Here is a 17,339-nt window from a genome sequence, read left to right as displayed (position 1 = left end):
TCTATTTTATAACCTTGCAAAGCTGGCTTTCAGAAAGCATTCAGTGACAAGAGACATCAACTTCATTTGGTTTTGCTCAAAAGGACGGTGGACACAGGAGGTAAAATTATTTCTCTGAGTAGCAGAGAAAGTGAATGTTTGTTTACCCTTGCCACAGTTGTATTTCAAGTGCCTGGTGAATATATACATATATATAATTTTTATATATATGTATAATATATATATATATATAATAACTATATTATTATATAACATATTATTATATATATATATATTATAATTTGTAAATTTGTTTAATGTGTCTTTTCTATGTATTTATGCCTTGACCTTGGTGTAACAATAGCTGTGCAAAGAGGAAGACATCACTGTTAGTGATCCCTGGCTCAGCCCCTTCAGAAGGCTGATTTCTTAGGACCATGGGGAAACAAGAGAGATCATTTAGAGGAACATACACCATAAGCAAAATTCTCTTTGGCTTCCCTAGTGCATTAAAAAAGAGAGAACCCCATCCTCACACACAAAGTCTACCTACATTTCAAAATTCTGGCTGCTCTAGGTATGACACGAGTGATTTTTGATGAGCTTTGTTTACATTAGAAACAGAGGAAGCACTACATGTGTGCCATGAAGTTATTAATTACTTCAGCTAAAGTCCCACATCCGTGGCAGGCATTCGAAGGAAACACATGCTGCAGGGGACCCCAGTGGCTAAATGACAACAGGTTCTTAGAAGTTCTTAGAGACATTCCTGCTTGGCACTGCCTGGGATATGAAGCTTTAGCCTTTGGATCAAAATATTTTCCAGAAGTATTAAAAAAAAAAGAAAAAAAAAGAAGACGGCAGCCTAACAGCTTTCATGACTGTATTATTAAAAAAAGGATCCCAGAAAATCCTGCCAAACCAATTAAATAACCTGGTCCAATACAAGCTGCCTGTGATGATAAATGAGGAGGAAGCTAAAAAAAAAAAAAAAAGGTAAATCAGACTGAACTGGCAAACACTTGGAAGAACAAATTTCAGAACTATTGCCCACTGGAAGATGTATGTACTGCTCTGGGCTGGATGCAATAAATCTGCAGGCTGGCTGTAATGGATACCCCAGCTAAGCAAACCTAGGAATGACATGGAAACCACAATGTAGTAATAATGCTATTCCCCTTCTATCTGGCCAGTGCTCATTTAGCTATTGCAGCTCAAGTCTGGAGCTGAATATTTACACACAGGCATAGCAGGTTGATTGAACAATCTGGAATTATGATCTGATTTGGTCTGGGAAATGATTATGGCTACAAATAAAAATTATGAAAAAACAACCAAAAACTAAAATCAACCAGTACAGTACTTCTTTTTGAGTGACAGTTTTGGGGATTAAACTGATTATGTTCTCATAAAACTTAATACAATGGTTTAAAAAAAATCTTTTATCTAATTTTCTATGCTTTTAGATGGTATCTGAGTATGGGTCATTTCAGCTCTTAAAATACAGAACTCTGAAATGCTTAGAGCATCTTAGCAACATTTTTCTCCATGATTTCTCTCTCCTTCATTTGCTTTCCAACTCTGATAGTGTATTGTCTCCATAGCAAATAAAACCTGATCATAAGTCATAATCTCCCATTTGAAGTGTACCAGGGAGCTGTCAAAAAATTTGATGTCCTTTTGGCCACATAGAAGCTGTAACAGTTACATCCCATCTGAACTGTACAACAGGAAACAAATCAGGAAAGACCAGAAGACAGAAACTCAGCAAGAACTGGATGTCTTGAAATGTGATTCCTGATGGGATCCAACGTCTGCAGAGCTAAATGCACACCTATACATACACAGAGTATATCGTTCTGCCTCAAGATAGATAGCAAAGAATAAAAGGAAAGTTGAATTATACTTGCATTTGACATTCCCAGGAAATGTGACACGGTGGTGGCAAAGGTGGGAAGTGACAGACAAGTGAGGATGTGAGAAGGAACCATAAGCTCCAACTGTGCACAGAGTTAATTTCACTGCAGGTCTCCACTAGAAGCCTGTTCCCTTTTGTTCCTAAGTTCATTATTATTTCTCCCTTCAATGCCATTTCTGAGCTATTCAGCAACAGACCCTGGTACATTTTCAGCCATCACCTGTTACTACAGGGATGTCCCCATGTTCTCTCTGCCACCTGCCTGGGAAGCCACCAAGGTCCTCAATCCTGGTCTTGTGCCTGAATCACAAGACACCTCCCCTTCTTTCCCAATACTCAAAAGCATGGCTACACTTTGCAAATCCCTGATTGCTAGAAATTACATCATTACTTAAAATCCATGTGGAAAAAAATATTTTCCATTATTCCTTTGATGAATCCAGGCATGTGTTTCAAGGCTCCTGCTCTGAAGTCTAATAGCTTCTCCATGCCCTAGTTAGGTCAGACAGGGCCCTATTCACAGCCCATAAATGAGGGGAGGATTTATGATCACCCTGATTCCATGGGACAAGCTGCAGGGAAGGTTCTTTCTGTGGGCAGGCACAGATCCTTCAGCCCAAATGGTGAGAGGATGTGGGCTGGCCACTGTCTGCTGCAAACTTTTCTTCTGGCTGCTGATTTGGAGCTGTAATTACACTGGTGGCTCCTTTAATAGAAGCAGCCCTGGCTGGATGGAGGAATGGGAGTGCAAAGTGCCTTCCCTTTGGAGGAGCTGCCCTCAGGATGGGCTGAGAGAGATCAGATGGAAAAATGCTCTTCAGCTGGTAAAGGGAGCAACATCTAGCCTGTGACTGGCTGTGGGATGGGGCCAGGAGCTCAAGAACAGCTCAGGTTTCAGGGCTGGAGGCTGCCTGTGATGGATGGAGAGCTACCAGGGCAATGACACAGGGACCCCACAGGGGCTCACACTGATTCTGACACATCAATTTATGTAGTAATTGATTTTCACCTTAATATTATTTGAGCTCCTGAAACTGCATGGCTAAAAGTATCTGAAAATGGAAAAATATATCCCAAGAGATCTCTCTGCAGGTCTGGGAGGCTGCTCTCCCACAGCAGGCCCTGTGGCAGCAAGGCATGGCCGAGGGAATCATCACCCCTTGTACCCACCAAGAGATGGAGATGGGAACAGACACTCCCACCAGAGTAGTTTTGGCTTCTTGGTGAAAATCAGGAACAGTGGAATCACCTTTTGAGCTTCTGCCAGAGATTACTGGCATTTCAGTGACAATTTTTCACCTCTACTTTCTCAGGTCCCTCCTCTGTTATCTGAGAATATCTCCCTGCTCAGACCTTTTCTCAGACTCCAGGCTCTGCCCTGTCATTGCTCTGTCCTCATTGCCTGTCCTAGCTCTTGCCTCCACTGGAGATTTAAAATCTGTGACTGAAAATTGGAAGGCAAACCCCAAACAGCTGGGATTTATAATAACTCACATTTCTAAATGAAAAGTGAACTTGAAACCATATTTTTCATATTTAAAGGCAGGGCAAAAAGAGCCCTTTCAACTGTTTGAAAACACAGTTTTGAGTTAATGAGTTTGTTGATACCAACAAACTGGCATTTCTGATGGGAAAAGCCTTGAACAGCTTTAAGACACACATACACAGATGGTTTATATACCACAAAAGGGACTTAACCAAACGAAATCTCCCTAACAGCAAGACAGGGTTTTTACAAATGGCATTAAATGGATGCTCACTCATCCTTTCACCCCAGATAAGTGCAATGTCTAGTGAAGCATTCAGCTGAAAAGTCCACCTGAGGAGGTTGTGCCTCTCACCCTGCTCCTTGAGCCCAGATAGCACAAGCAGAAACAACCTGGAGAGGCAGCAGGGCTATTTTCCTCCAGAGGATGTATTTTTGTGTGGCTTCAGTGCAAAAAAAGTAACCTTGTTCACATTAGAGAAAAAATAATGACCAAAATCGTCCCCATTCTCCTCCAGTCAACCTAAATCTAGTCCACATTAAATTGTTAAAAGCCCTCTCTTGGAAAAAAATCATTATGAATGTGAGTAGATGAAGCAGGAAAGGGAATCCAGAAGCTAAAGCCTTCATTTTAGTGACACATAAAAATCCTAAGAGAGGAGAAGGAAATGTCAGGAGCTGGCAGCCTGGGAATGTGCTGATGAGGAGGGGACAGGAGCAAGAGGTCCCTGCTGAACTGAACTGCCACCTTCTTGTGCTGGAGGCACTGGCTGTGGAGAAGGAAACATGTCTTGCTAGCGCCTTGCCTGCTCACTGATCTGCCTTTTAGCACAGGAAACATTTCCCCCCACACTTTATTTTAATGGCTCTCTTTCAACAGCTCCAAAGTTGAACCACGTTGCTAAAATATTTGTAAGCAGAGCAAAGCGTGCTTCGGGGCTGTGCGTGATTCCTTGGGCAAGGGCTTCTAGAGGGGCCAATTTAATCATAAACCATCTCCATCTAATGCTAATAGTTTATGTTCACACAGTTGCAGCTCTGAATGGCTAGCTCAGGGTTTGGTGAGCCATTCAGGGCAGGTCTCTGTGGTTCCATGCACCCAGATAAGCACGCGATGCCTTCAGAGCCACGTGGGCTCGCGGTGGATGTTTTATCTCAGCAATCAGGCCCTCTGCCATGGGTTTGTTTGCACAATATCTGCAGTAAGAGATGGCTGTCTGTCCTTGCAGCCCTTCGTGCCAGCTGGGAGAAGGGGCTGCTGTTGCTCCATTTCCCAGACAGACAGACAGACAGACACTGACAGGCACTCACTGTTCCCACAGCAGCAGTGGGAACCAAACACCCACAGCTCCACCAGGGCTGTGCTGCAGAGCTCTGCATCTCTTTGTTCTTCTCACTGTTATCACCTAATGCTGGGGCTACTGCTCACAAACCACATCTCGTGTTAGTCTGGGCTACAATCCACTGTGACTAATTACCCAAACACTGCTCTCAGAAAACACGTAGAGACTTTATGCCTCTGAGCACTTTCATCTCAATTACTGGTTGAAATTGGCCAAGGTATTCAGAGGTTTCAGAGGGAACTGACAGCTACACACCTACATGCATGCAGAATTTTGTGATACAAATCCTTTTCCTTCAGAAAGCAGCTTAACAACTGTTTAACAGACAAAAATCCCCAAATGCTGCCATAATTACATTTGCAGGAGACTACATCAGACCAGGTTAGTTATTCCACATAACAGCTGACATAAATGTCCAGTCAAGAGAGGATTTTTTTTCGTGTCTTTACATATTCTGGTCTGCAAGGTCTGGATGATTCTACCAGCCTTTGGAAGCAAAGGTGTGAGGGAGAGCTTAGTCTCTTATAAGGATGTTGGTAGGTTGTTGAACGTCTGACTCAGCTTCTGGTTTCTCCCAGAAGCCCCAGACACTTCTTTCCTTGCAGACAGTTGAGAGCATGAGTTGAAAAATTATAAAATATTGGGAGGCATCAAGTACTGGCTTCTGCCAGGGACTTATTGTGTCACCAGGTAAAGTCACTTAGATGGGCTCTGAAAAAGAGAGGTGGTCCTCCCTCTCCATGTGCAAAAAGCTCAGTGAGCCCCTCATGAACAGCTAAGTACTATCCCCTTTTATATTTTCCCTTCATTTAACATTACACAGAAGCTAATTTTTGCATTTAGTGTTATAAAAATATCCAAGACAAAAGAAAATGAAAACTCTTGGCTTTTCCTGCTTCTTACAGCAGGTGGTCTTGAAAAGGTTTCACATTCTTGGTGGTCTCAGATTAGGGCTGTAAAGTCAGACTCCTGGTTGCATTATAGGGCTTTTTTTTGCCTAACATAGGGCTTGGCTTGAATCCCACTACTCACTAAACACAGTGTGACCCCGCTGGGCAAATTTCAGTAGCAATCATCCAATTTAATGGCAAAGGACTGTGTTGCTTGACCTTAATATTGCCTAATACAGGGATTTTCATGGGCTGGGAGCAAGCTTACACAGAAATTGAAATCAATAAACAAAGGAGACCGCTAGTTAGTGTTAAAAAGGAGAAAAATAAGGATTCAGACCTCCACCCAGGCATTTTGCTATCAAATCCTCATAGTGCCAATCTGAGCCTAACTGGGAACAGAGCTCTGGCCCAGTCAGGGTCCACAGGGCAGCTCCAGACCGCAAAAGCAGCGTGGGGTGGGGGCAAAGCACACCTTTGCAAAAGGATTTGGGAACATCCCTTCAGGATTGCTCAGAGACAGAGCTTTAAAACAAAGCCAGTGCCACCACGAGCTTTTGCAGGAGCAGCATGGTGTGTGCTGGAGGGCTGAGGGAGGACACGGAGCCTCAGTGCCTGTCACGGCTGCACAGGGCTTGGGAGGATGAAATGACACAGTGCCCTCAATTCCCAGAGCCAGGGCAGGCTGGGCAGCGCTGCAGCAGGGCTGTCACTCGCTGTCCTGGGGGGACAGATGTTTCCCCGTGCCCAGATGTTGTTCCTGCTGTCAGTGGCATGCCCTGAGTGGCATTTCTGCAGGGGTGCCTCCCTCCCTGATGCGTGTGTGGGGTTTCATCAGGGGCAGACACCTCACTGGACAATGCTGGCAAAACACATCCAGGGTACCCAAATGTCCTGCTGCCTGCTGGCCTCGAGCACAGCTGCACAGAGTGCTTGTCAGATGTCTCATGTACCATGATGGCTACACCTCTGACCACAGAAAATCCCAAGCAGTGCTAGGAATAACAGGTGGAAGTCATGACCAGCTAAAAACGGATTCAGATATGACTTTATCCAACACTTTTTGTGATGCTGTAGATTTGCTGTTGTTACTGCAACCTTAAGATACATGTCCTCTCCAGACTGTTACTTTCACAGCTTCAGTGCAATCCTCACATTTCCCTATATTTCAGAGTAGCCTCACCATGGTGCAAACAAAACAATTTTATTCCTGTTGGTATGAATTGTTTTGCTTCTGGCTGCCAGTGTTAGCCAGGGAGCGAGACCTTGTGGGCACTCACAACTGACAAGTTCATCTTTCTCTTTGGTACCATTTCGCCTTTTGGCTGATCAACACCCTCCCCTTCCACAGGTTCCCAGCAAAAGAAGTCACTGAGAGGCTTTTTCACTGTGAGCAGCTGGTAGGACACATGGCCAAGTGATGCCAGACTGGGAAAGAGTGTCAGGTCCCCCAGGGCTTGGGGGGATGCTCAGTGGCTGGGTTAACTGATGGCTCACTGGGGTGGAAAATGGAGCAGATTTGCATCTCAGTGACCTCAATCATGTTATTCCTGTACCTTGTACCTCTGTTCTCCTATTTGAAAAAACAGGCTGATTATCAGGATGTCCTTTGTAAATCACCCTGAACTCTATGGATGAAAAGGCTTGGTAAGAGATATTAGGATTATTAGACTGCCCATCCTCTCTTGTCAGTCCATTCTCAACTTCTCTTTCCTCCCAGAGCCTCCCAGCACTGCAGGCTTCACCCCCATCAGCAGACATTACCCAGAGCACCCTATCTGCTTGGGTGTTGACATGAAGGGAGCACACAGCAGCACTCTGGGGGCGACTGTCCTTACCCTCCTCTGGTGGTTCATGTCCCCCAAGGCTGGCACCAGCCCCTGTCCACTTCAGACACACTTCAGACACAAAATCCCACAAAACAGCGATTTCCTGGGGTCACAGGAGTCTCCTCTGTCAGGGAAACATTGCAAAGCACCCCAAAATACCACAAGAATTGACTTACCACCGAGTCAAGGAACCTAATGCAGCACTCGAGCTCGGGCTGAGTTTCACAGAACTGCCGAAAGAGAAGCCTTCCAATGGGCTGCTTTTCACATATGCTGCAGTAATCTCTCTCTAGAGGCAATAAAGAGAAGAACAGAAGCATGAAAATGAGAAGAGCACTGCCTTTCAGGTTGCTCATGAGTTAAAGCATCGTGAGTGCAGAACTACAACCCCAAACCTAAACAACCTCCTTCTCCCTGCCACCACGTTTCAGGTATCCAAATACAAATATAATTAATGGCTTTAAGTCTCAATTAAGAGAGGCTGGATTTTATAGGGTTGATGTTGGTAAAGGTCAAGCATAAGCCATTCACCTATTATGAAAAATAATTTCATATTTTTCTGTGGTGGAAATGTATGCAAAGCTCAGACTGGTGGTATTGGTGGGAATGTGGGGAGCAAATTACAAGTCTTTGAAATATGAGTCATACATTAAAGGGTAGAGAAAGCTGGAATTTGTGGAGTCCTTCCTGGATGCTTCCTAGATATGCACTAAAGTGCCTCATATCTCTGGAAATGCTTAGCCTACCTTCTATTAAACAATTATAGTAAATGATGCATTTTTCAGAGGTTTCAAAAATTCTGCTATTTAATTGCTGAGCATTAAGGAATGGATAGAGCATATGGCATCTGGCTCATTTTAGTTTCACACAGCACTCCTTACAAAACTGTATTTCCCCTTAAAAGCCATGTTTAAATGCCATTTCCCTGTGCTGGTGCATCCACAACCATCACTCACAGTGAAGCAAAAGGTCCTTTGCCCATCACAAGGACTATCAGCAGGAGAATATGGATGAAGGGCAGGCATCATTAACTGGCATGGTACCAGCACAAATGCCAAGGGCTTTGGATATTTTTCTGGTGAGAGCAGAAAATCCCTCAGCCTGCTTGGAGCAGCAATACTTGCTTGAGACACGTTATTCCTCTACAAGTACACACATGTCAAACAACATACTGTGTTTCCTTAGGCATTCTTCTCACCACCCTCCTCGCTGCCATATGGCACTTGCTGTTATTATGGAAACAACCAGCTTCTAAACACATAACACAGCACTGCAAACAGACATACGAAACCCACACAAGTTGTCAGTGCCTCGGTTACTTCTCTCTTGGGCCTGCAGTTACTCCTGCAATGTCTTTGATTCCCCCGCTGCTTTGGCCCCCCACGTCCTGCAGCTCCTCCCACTCCATGGATGCAGGCACATCTGTGATGGAGATCCCCTTTGCCACTGAGGCACCCAGCTGAAGGCCCTGCTCATCTCAGCTTGTGTCCTGGGGACCATGTTCTGCAAAAACAGGGCTTCACAGAATCATCAGATGATCATGGAATGGTTTGGGTTGGAAGGGATCCTAAGGATCACCTAATTACATATCCCCTGCCATGGGCAGAGACACCTTCCCCTATCCCAGGTTGCTCCAATCCTAACCCATCCTGCCTTGGAGGCATCCACAGCTTCTCTGGGCAACCAATTCCAGGGCCTCAGCACCCTCTGTGTACATTTGTTCTGAACAGAAATGCTGTATGAGGTGTTGGACTACGGCCCTGTAGCTGGGTGACAGCAGGCAGGAGCAGCCAAGGCTGCCTCTTGTAAGAGGAAGGAGGGACAGTGCCCAGTGCTGCACCTGGCTGTACTTCAGGAACTGATTCCTGAGGCACTTCCAGGGTGGTCACTGGAGGCATGGGTTGGGGATAGCTGAAATTTTATGAATTAAAATGCTTTTAATTCAGTGTGGTCCTGCCCTGTTCTGGTCTTCTGAAGCAGATGGGCTTTTTTTTGCTGGCATTGCCATTCCATTTTGGATCAGGATATCACTCAATCTATCGAGAAGACTGCAATGTTTTGATGCTCTCTTGCAAGTGAAACTGGATCAAAATCGCTGTGTAAATCCAAGCCTGACCTCCAGTCAATCTAACTATCAGCAGCCACCCCCTGGCACTGGTTTGTTTGCCTGAGCTGGAGCCTTCAGCATGGAACATCATGGCACTGTTACGAGTGGTGGGAAAACCAGCGGGATCTCTGGGACAGGAGCAGCCTTGGGGTGTCCTTGTGGGTGGTACCAGCTTGTGCTGCTTGACCAAGTGGTGTTTTTAGTGAGTAACTGCTGAAGGGATGTGCAGACACCTACAGCCCTAAGGGAAGTGAAGGAGTCAGGAGAGAGGATCAAAACAGACACAACATCCCAGAGGCCGGCACGAAGCCAGAGGCTCAGGTGAGCTCTCCTGGGAGGTGTGAAGGTTTAACTACATCTGCCTGACGCTGTTTTCTGCTACCTTGACTAACTGACTCTTGTGAGGGAATGAATAAAACACACCCTGAATACCAGTAGCACACGGCCTGACTGGTGGCAGGACTCAATCCTCCCGAAGCCCAGACCCACAGCAAATTTCCCCATGCCATTTCTAAGAATGAGACTGTCTGGATTCATAACAGAGTAAATCAGAAAGGAATAAACACAATAATCAGCTGGCTTGCCCCATATTTTCTCTTGCAGAACATCATTTGATGGACAGTAATAACGTTTGTTGTACAAAATGCAGTAAGTTTATCAAAGTTGTTATGACATGGTGACACCCAACAGATACCAAAAGAGCCAGTGAGACCAGCTAAATTTGTGTGCAAATTGCACATCCATAAGTGTACTTCATGGCACAGCAGGGAAAGAAAACACTCAGCTGAGCACTGTGACATAAACACAACATAAAGAAGACATGAGCATGGAATTCCTCCTGCTCTACAGAACTTGGCCAACACGTGAGAAAGGTGACCCACTCGTAACGAGGAAAAAGGAAATGCCAAAAATAATCTCTGAAAACACAACACCCAGAGCAGTTCCCTGGAGCCATCCACTCCTCTGTCAGGCTCATTTAACTGCTGGATATACCAACACAGACAATAAATACCCAATGAAAATGCTCTCATTCCTCATAGGTGACACAAACTATTTTCTTAGGCCCTGATCTTGCTGTTGGCCTCACTAAGTCAGCTAAAGGAATCTGCACTCAACTAATTCTTGGGATGCATGGGCCCAGAGCAGACTAAGAAAGAAAAACACATCTCCCAACTAAAGCTGAAAAAGGGGTGGATGGTTTTATTATGGCAAGAAGTGTTTTAAAAGGGTGCTGGAGCACCCTGAGCTGCTCAGGAGCTGCTCAGGAGGGAAGGGATGGGGAGGCAGGCGGGCACCGCAGCCAGGGGCTCTCCTGGGCTGGGGCTGAGCCTTGTGTCGCTCTCGCTCCGCCTGCCAGTAAAAATATCCATCCAGTTTCAAAAGTTTAAAAAATAGAAGGAATGATTTCCTGAGGAAATGGAAATGTTAAACACTTGGAAGTGAAACCATATGCTTATGATGATGAAGTGTAACTAAAACAGCTCTGAGAGTGATATCTTTGGTAGTCAGACCCTCCTGCCTCAGTGCCATCCTGTTTAACACCTGCAAAGTCACCCAAAACAGGGGTGAAAAGCTGGGTGGGTCAAAGTCTTGGGAAAGCAGACACTTCTCACTGACGCCAAACCCTGTATTTAGAAAATATCACTGGCAAACAACGCACACATGCAAGTGAATTCTTCATCTTCCTAACAGAGCAACAACACAGATTAATATAGAAAAGGTATTATATAAAATTCCATAATTAACATTCATAAGATAAATAAAGATAAATGATGTTTATTCATAATTCTACTGACTCATTTCCCCCCCCCCCCTTACTTCATAGCTTATGTATTGAAATACTAATTTCAAGAGCACCCAGCACAAAGAACATACCAAAATAGTTGCACCTGCACACGTCACACTGTCACCATTCAAAGCCTATGTCCAAATTTGTTCCCAAACAGATATTCTGGTAAGATTCTGAAAAATATCTGAGCTCATGCTTAAGAAAAATAGTCCTATTAACAAAATTTCATACTAGTCAAAACATACCACTGATGACGTGAAAAAACTCAAGGTAAAAGAGTTGGTGATGTCAAAATCCCCAACTTTCAATTAAAAGGGGGGAAAAAATCTAATATTTTAAATAGATAATAACCTCCTTATGCATTGTGAAAAATTTTTGTCTGAATTTCTCATTTAAATACCTTTCAATTTTTTTTTTGGCTGGCTCAAAATCACACCTTTTGGAGAGAAACAGTGGTCTGCAGAGAGACCAGGTCCCCCTTCTTTCACATTTGCAATATACCTGTGGGTTTTGATGAATTAAAAAACTGTGTGATAACTCTTGGCTGAAAATCAGTCTTTTATGGTATTCAGGGTAAACTGCAGGTGTTTAAGTAAGACTGCTATAAAAGTTGTACTCCTGCAACTTGTTCTGAAGAGCTGCAAATCCAAGCCCCTGCAATCAGCTGGTGAGGGTTCCTCCTGTAGATGTCTGTGGGGAGGGATGAGCTCAGTTTAAACCTCACTTTTAAAGTCTACAAAGGCCAGGAATATCTTTTCAGCTTTTTGGTCATTTATTGGTGTGGCCAAGGATTGTATTTATGTACTATCTATTAAGCAACATTTTATTTTCCAACAGACTGGAATCCCAAGAGCAGATTTTCCAAAGAAATGCATGGAGAATTGCCAAGAAGACATGCACCATGCTGCTGCATGGGAACATTTAGACTTGACCTCTGGATCCCTGCTATCCTTGGCATTAAATCAGATGAAAATTGAGTAAGATCCAAAAGGAAAATAATTACGTTGCCTAAAACAGCCCCCACAAAACAACAATAACAACAGAACCTCACAAACAAACAAACCAACAAACAAAGACCTGGAATCCCAAAAAAGGATGTAGGAAGACTTAATGTTTATTTCCTGCTGTTTATTTCCTCTTTATTTCTCAGTGATCCAAGATGAGAATTCATATTCCCTTCCTTTTTTTTTTCTTCTTAAGGTGAACCAAAACCATTTAGATGTTGTTCCAAGTCTATTATTTATCTGCTGCTCTCATCCTCTCACCTGCTGCGCTCCAGAACAAGAAAAAGCACCCCAAATTAATGGAAGAAAGCATTTAAATGCCTCAGTGGCAATAGGAGCAGCAAGGCAATAGCAGTCAGCTCCTAAGACTGCTGGCACACCAGAAATAAAACTTCCTTCTTCCAAGGGGCTGGGGCCTGCCAAAGTGATCCCAAACATCCCAGAGAGGGATGGAGATTTCAGCTAAAGATGTCCCAAAATTGCACGCCTCCCTCCTCAAGCAAACTCAGGGAGATGCTGCTAGAAGAGATCCTACCCTGCCCAGCCCAAATATAAAACCACTTCTGGGGTTTTTTTCTCCCATCTTTGCTTTCTTCGTGTAAGTTTCCTTACAGGAACACACAATGAAAAGGAGGACAAAGGCAGGAAGATTAAAGAATACGCAGCACAGCTGAACTAAACAGACTTTCACAGCCCATCATACACTGTGCACTTGTAGCAATTCCCTTCTTTTTGTCAAAAAAAAAAAAGGAAAAAAATAAAAAAGACTAAATCCCTTAAGGTTCACAGAATTATTCTGTGTCCATTCAGAGTACTAATGGAAAACAAATTGCATCTTTACACATTGAATAACCCCATTTAGAGCTCTATTAATATAAATACATTTTTCATTTAAAACCAGCAAGTCTAACACTGGTGCTTATAAAGATGTCTTATAATTTACTGCTGCTCTTCTCCAGCCAAAAGTGGAATTACCACTGTCTATGTACAAACTTAATAAACAGCACACACTAAACTGCCTCGTCTTTCAGGCTGATGAAAGTTGCTTCTTATCAAAGGATCCTTTGTGAATGCTTTAAAAGGATTTAAATTGCTTTGATTGCATTTTTAACAGTGTCTGTGTTGCTCTTGTATTTCAGAATAATCTCGAAAGCTGGAACATTAGCTCTTGCATTCTACAAAAGACGGTTTTCCATCTCTAATAAAAATGCTTCAATACAAAAGATAATCCTTTTGTTTAAGATCAAAACCCCAAGATGGGCCATGCTAACACATCTGAAGACCTTCTTATTACCTTTATACTCTTACTCTTAATTTTCTATGGTTTTCAACCCTGGAGATGTCATGGCCAGTCAGGACTTCATGAACTTTGCTGGGAACCCAGCTACTTGCAGTGGAAAACAGGTCAGATTTTTGTCCTTGAGAAACTGAAAATAGGGGACCATTTCTGATGAAGAAACAGGGATATTGTTGTTAAAACTGCAAAGCCTGATCAAAAACCTGTACAGTAATGTAGAGAGGGATCTCTTTTTCGTGGTGCCTGTTTGGGAATGTTGCAGGAATGGGAGGCAGCAACAGGAGGGAAGTTCCTTGTCCTTCTTGTCTGTTATTTTCTGGGGTTTGTTGAGTTTGGGGCTCTTTTTGTTGTTTGGGGTGTGAGGGGGGCTATTTTACAATGGAAACCTGTGGTTAAGATGCTGAGGACTCTCAGTTCGCCCTGTCTCCAGCAATGCATTTAAAAAGTGAGGCAAGCCAGATGGTTAGAGAGCACAAGACAGGAATAAAAATGTCACATTTCAGTTCATTCAAAAATTCCTATAAACTGTGGCAGTAAGTCATGTTATAAAAGCCTAACACACAAGCATCCAGGCTCCCGTGGGAATTCAGTTACCAGCACAACTAATATTCTGTGCCCTGCAGACCTCAGTGGCATGCTGTATTTATAAAATGGGGCTAATGGTACTGCTGCCTCTGAGCAGCATGGCCAGAAAAAGTCCATTAAAGTGTGGGAGCCCCGAGTGCTGCTGGCTGGCCCCGTGGCTCCCGGCTATTTACTCGCAGCGCAAACTCCCGGAGCGGAAATTTAGTCCAGGAGAGCACAGCAGAGTCTTTTTATACATGAGCTGCTCTACTGCTCCAGAACTTCACCTGGCACTTCAGAGAGATTAAAAAGGACGACGCAGCCTCTGTCTTGCAGAGTGTTTATCTTGGCAGGTCCCGAGCCGTGCAGGTGCCGGACAGGAGCTCCGAAGCCAAGGGCTGTGATGAAGTTCTCTTGCTGGTGGCAAAAGCACACTCCCTCTAACCATAAATATTTCATCTGCTTGCTTTATTTTTTAGTAAAATACGGAAATTGTTACGACCTATGACAAGATAATGGCTTGATAGATTCCTTATTCTAAACAGCAGCTCGTCCCAGTCTGCAGCTCAAAGCAGCCCTTCATTGCTGAGGAAAGTCCAGACCTAACATATGAAATACCGGGGAGAACATATTTTTTGGCCTTCGTTTATTTTTTTCCATTTGAATTTAGGATTTTCTACAAAAGACTTGGAGACCCCTCCTCTACGCTGTTACAGCAAGAGTTGTCCTGGCATTGACTAAGTTTAATTAATTAAAAATAAGAATGCAATCAAGCTTACTTGAGACAATGGAATTACCCCAAACTGGTTTTAAGTCCTGCCAACTTAATTTTCTCTGCTTGTCAGCTGTCTTTTTTAAAACAAACAAAATTTAATCTCCTGATCATCAAACATCTAATGTAATTATTCAGATGCAGACAGTGTTTGCTTTGTATAACTTCCCTTATTTCCACTCTTTTCATGGCATTAGGATACAGGGATAAACTCCACACATCACAGAAGCATTACACTGGAGATGGAAACAGTCCAGTTGGACCGATATGGAAAATATGCTTGGAGAATATTGGAACAAACTTGCAGTTAAATACACTTCAGTGATACATATGGATCCTCTCATTTGTTTTTGAAAGCAGCTGTATCGAAGCTTTGCTCATGGAATTCTATTTGAAATTCAAATCCTACAAGCAGTTGCATAAATATGTTTGCACGAGTACTTGAACCAGAACGCGTTTGTGGCTTTGTTGATTTTGGACAAAGATTTTGACAGGAGGGATAACAACCCACCCACCCTTTTTGTAGCAGCAGCAGGAAGAGAATCAAACAAGATCCTGTGAGCTCAATATAATCACTGCACAGGAAAACATGAGTGGGGTCCAGAGCCTGGGGAGGGACCCTCGGCTCTCACAGGGGAGACATTTGGTCATCCAGCCTCGTGCCAGGAGCACAGTCAGATGGCAAAGAGAAAATGCTCTGCCCTGAGACTGGGCTGTTTGCCAGGGGAGGACAGATTCTCACCCTAACAAAATCTGAGCTACTCTGCTGAGTTATTCCAGCCCTTCCACAACACTTCTGGTATCTTCTAAAAGTTACTTGCTCAGACAACTGCATCCCTTCCATGTGGGTCACTGACCAAGCCCCGTGTTCAAAAGCAGAAACTGCAAGGGTGAAGGTTCAGCTGCAGAAGATGGAGCTTGCCATTAATGCTTGAGCCTCTCGATCAGAGAAGTAAAAATATCACTGTGTGACTTATGGGGTGCAGGGGAAAGACAACAAATACCTGCTGCCAATAATGAAGACATTCGTTAAACCTGCTGAAACCACAGAATATTCTGAGTTGGAAGGGACCCAACTACTGAGACCAGCTTTTAAGTGAACGGCCCAACCTCGGCGTTATCAGCACCATGCTGAGATGGGAAGAATGATTCCCATCAATTCCAGGAGCTCCTTGATCAAGCCCACCTTAGTTTTCCTACCTCTCCTCTGCCAAGGACAAATTACATAAATTAACCACTCTTAGTTCCACCCTCAACACCAGCAGGACAGTGGAAGTGCGTGCACCAGGATTAATCGCCAGGAAATCTGGATTGTGAATGTGCAATGGGAATATTTTAAAGTACTTCTTTTTTTTTTAACTTAAATTATTAGGTACCGTGTTCTTAAACACATCCTTTCTTTTACATTTGGCTGCCAGTTAAAATAACAGTGCATAGAAAGGGAACAAAAAGCAAAAAAGGGCAGGGAGACAGACTGACTGGCTGACAGACAGATGGGCAGGTGTGTTATACTTCTAGTCAAAAAGTTACCATTACTAGTAGTAAGATGCTTTCCATTCCCAAAAAAAAAAAAAGCACATGGCCCTGGATCAATGCCAAGGTGAGGCTTCTCAAGCAGTGTTTGAACAGTTGTCTCTGTGGCCAGTCACAAAGGTATTCAGGGCAGGGTGGGCTTCCAAACCACTTCACACTGATCACCAAAGACACCCCACCAACATTTCCCAGCACTTTCATGTGGTACTCGTGCAGCCCCAGGGGAAGAGCTGCCTGCACCAAAACCCTGACCACCACCCTGACTAGAAAAGGAGTTTGCCTTTATCTTCTTAAATGACTTTCAACAATGTCTCTGCGGCAAGGCCAGAAGACTGGAAAAAAAATCCCTCAAAGAAATATGAAAGCTCACCTCAGAAACGCCCTGTGAAATTCGGGGAACAAACACTTAGTTGTTCTCATTTTGTTCTGCCTTGGATGGGAATGACAGAACTGGATGATTTGTTCTCAAAGACCGTAGCTACTGAGATTTTTTTTTCATTTAGGACTTTTATGTCCAGTCTGAAAGTTTTAAACTGAAATACCAAACTTATTTTCTGTCTAGTGCTGTTATTTAGACTCCTGCCTGGTGACATTCTGGGTAACACATGCTGAAAGAAAATTTCAGTAGAAGTTGCAATTTGAATGTTTAATGTTATGAAATCTACAGAACTGTTGCTGTTGTACATAGCACAAAATAAACATCTCGATTCCAGGAAACGAATGGAGACATCTTGTGAATCACTTTCTTAAGACGAAAAGACTTCTGCAAAACTGCTCTTTGACTTCTAAACCAGCCTAGGTAGAAAGGAAAGCAGCTTTCCTTCTTCA

General features: G+C 43.6%; 1 protein-coding gene across 2 annotated transcripts in view; it reads right to left on the bottom strand.

Annotated features, from left to right (window-relative positions):
• Nucleotides 1-17,339, bottom strand: part of GRK5 (G protein-coupled receptor kinase 5) — a 154,189-nt gene that overhangs the window by 51,153 nt on the left and 85,697 nt on the right. The window contains exon 3 of one of the 2 annotated variants that reach the window (XM_015633438.3): nt 7,622-7,734. In XM_015633438.3, coding sequence (XP_015488924.1) covers nt 7,622-7,734 — 113 coding nt within the window. Of the gene's footprint in view, nt 1-7,621; nt 7,735-17,339 lie in introns of those variants that run through there. The other variant, XM_015633439.2, reaches the window with a different exon arrangement.

This window comes from Parus major, chromosome 6 (assembly GCF_001522545.3).
Source record: "Parus major isolate Abel chromosome 6, Parus_major1.1, whole genome shotgun sequence".
Classification (NCBI taxonomy): Eukaryota; Metazoa; Chordata; class Aves; order Passeriformes; family Paridae; genus Parus; species Parus major.
Note: the sequence above shows the minus strand (reverse complement) of the source record. Positions and strands in the feature narration are given on the sequence as shown.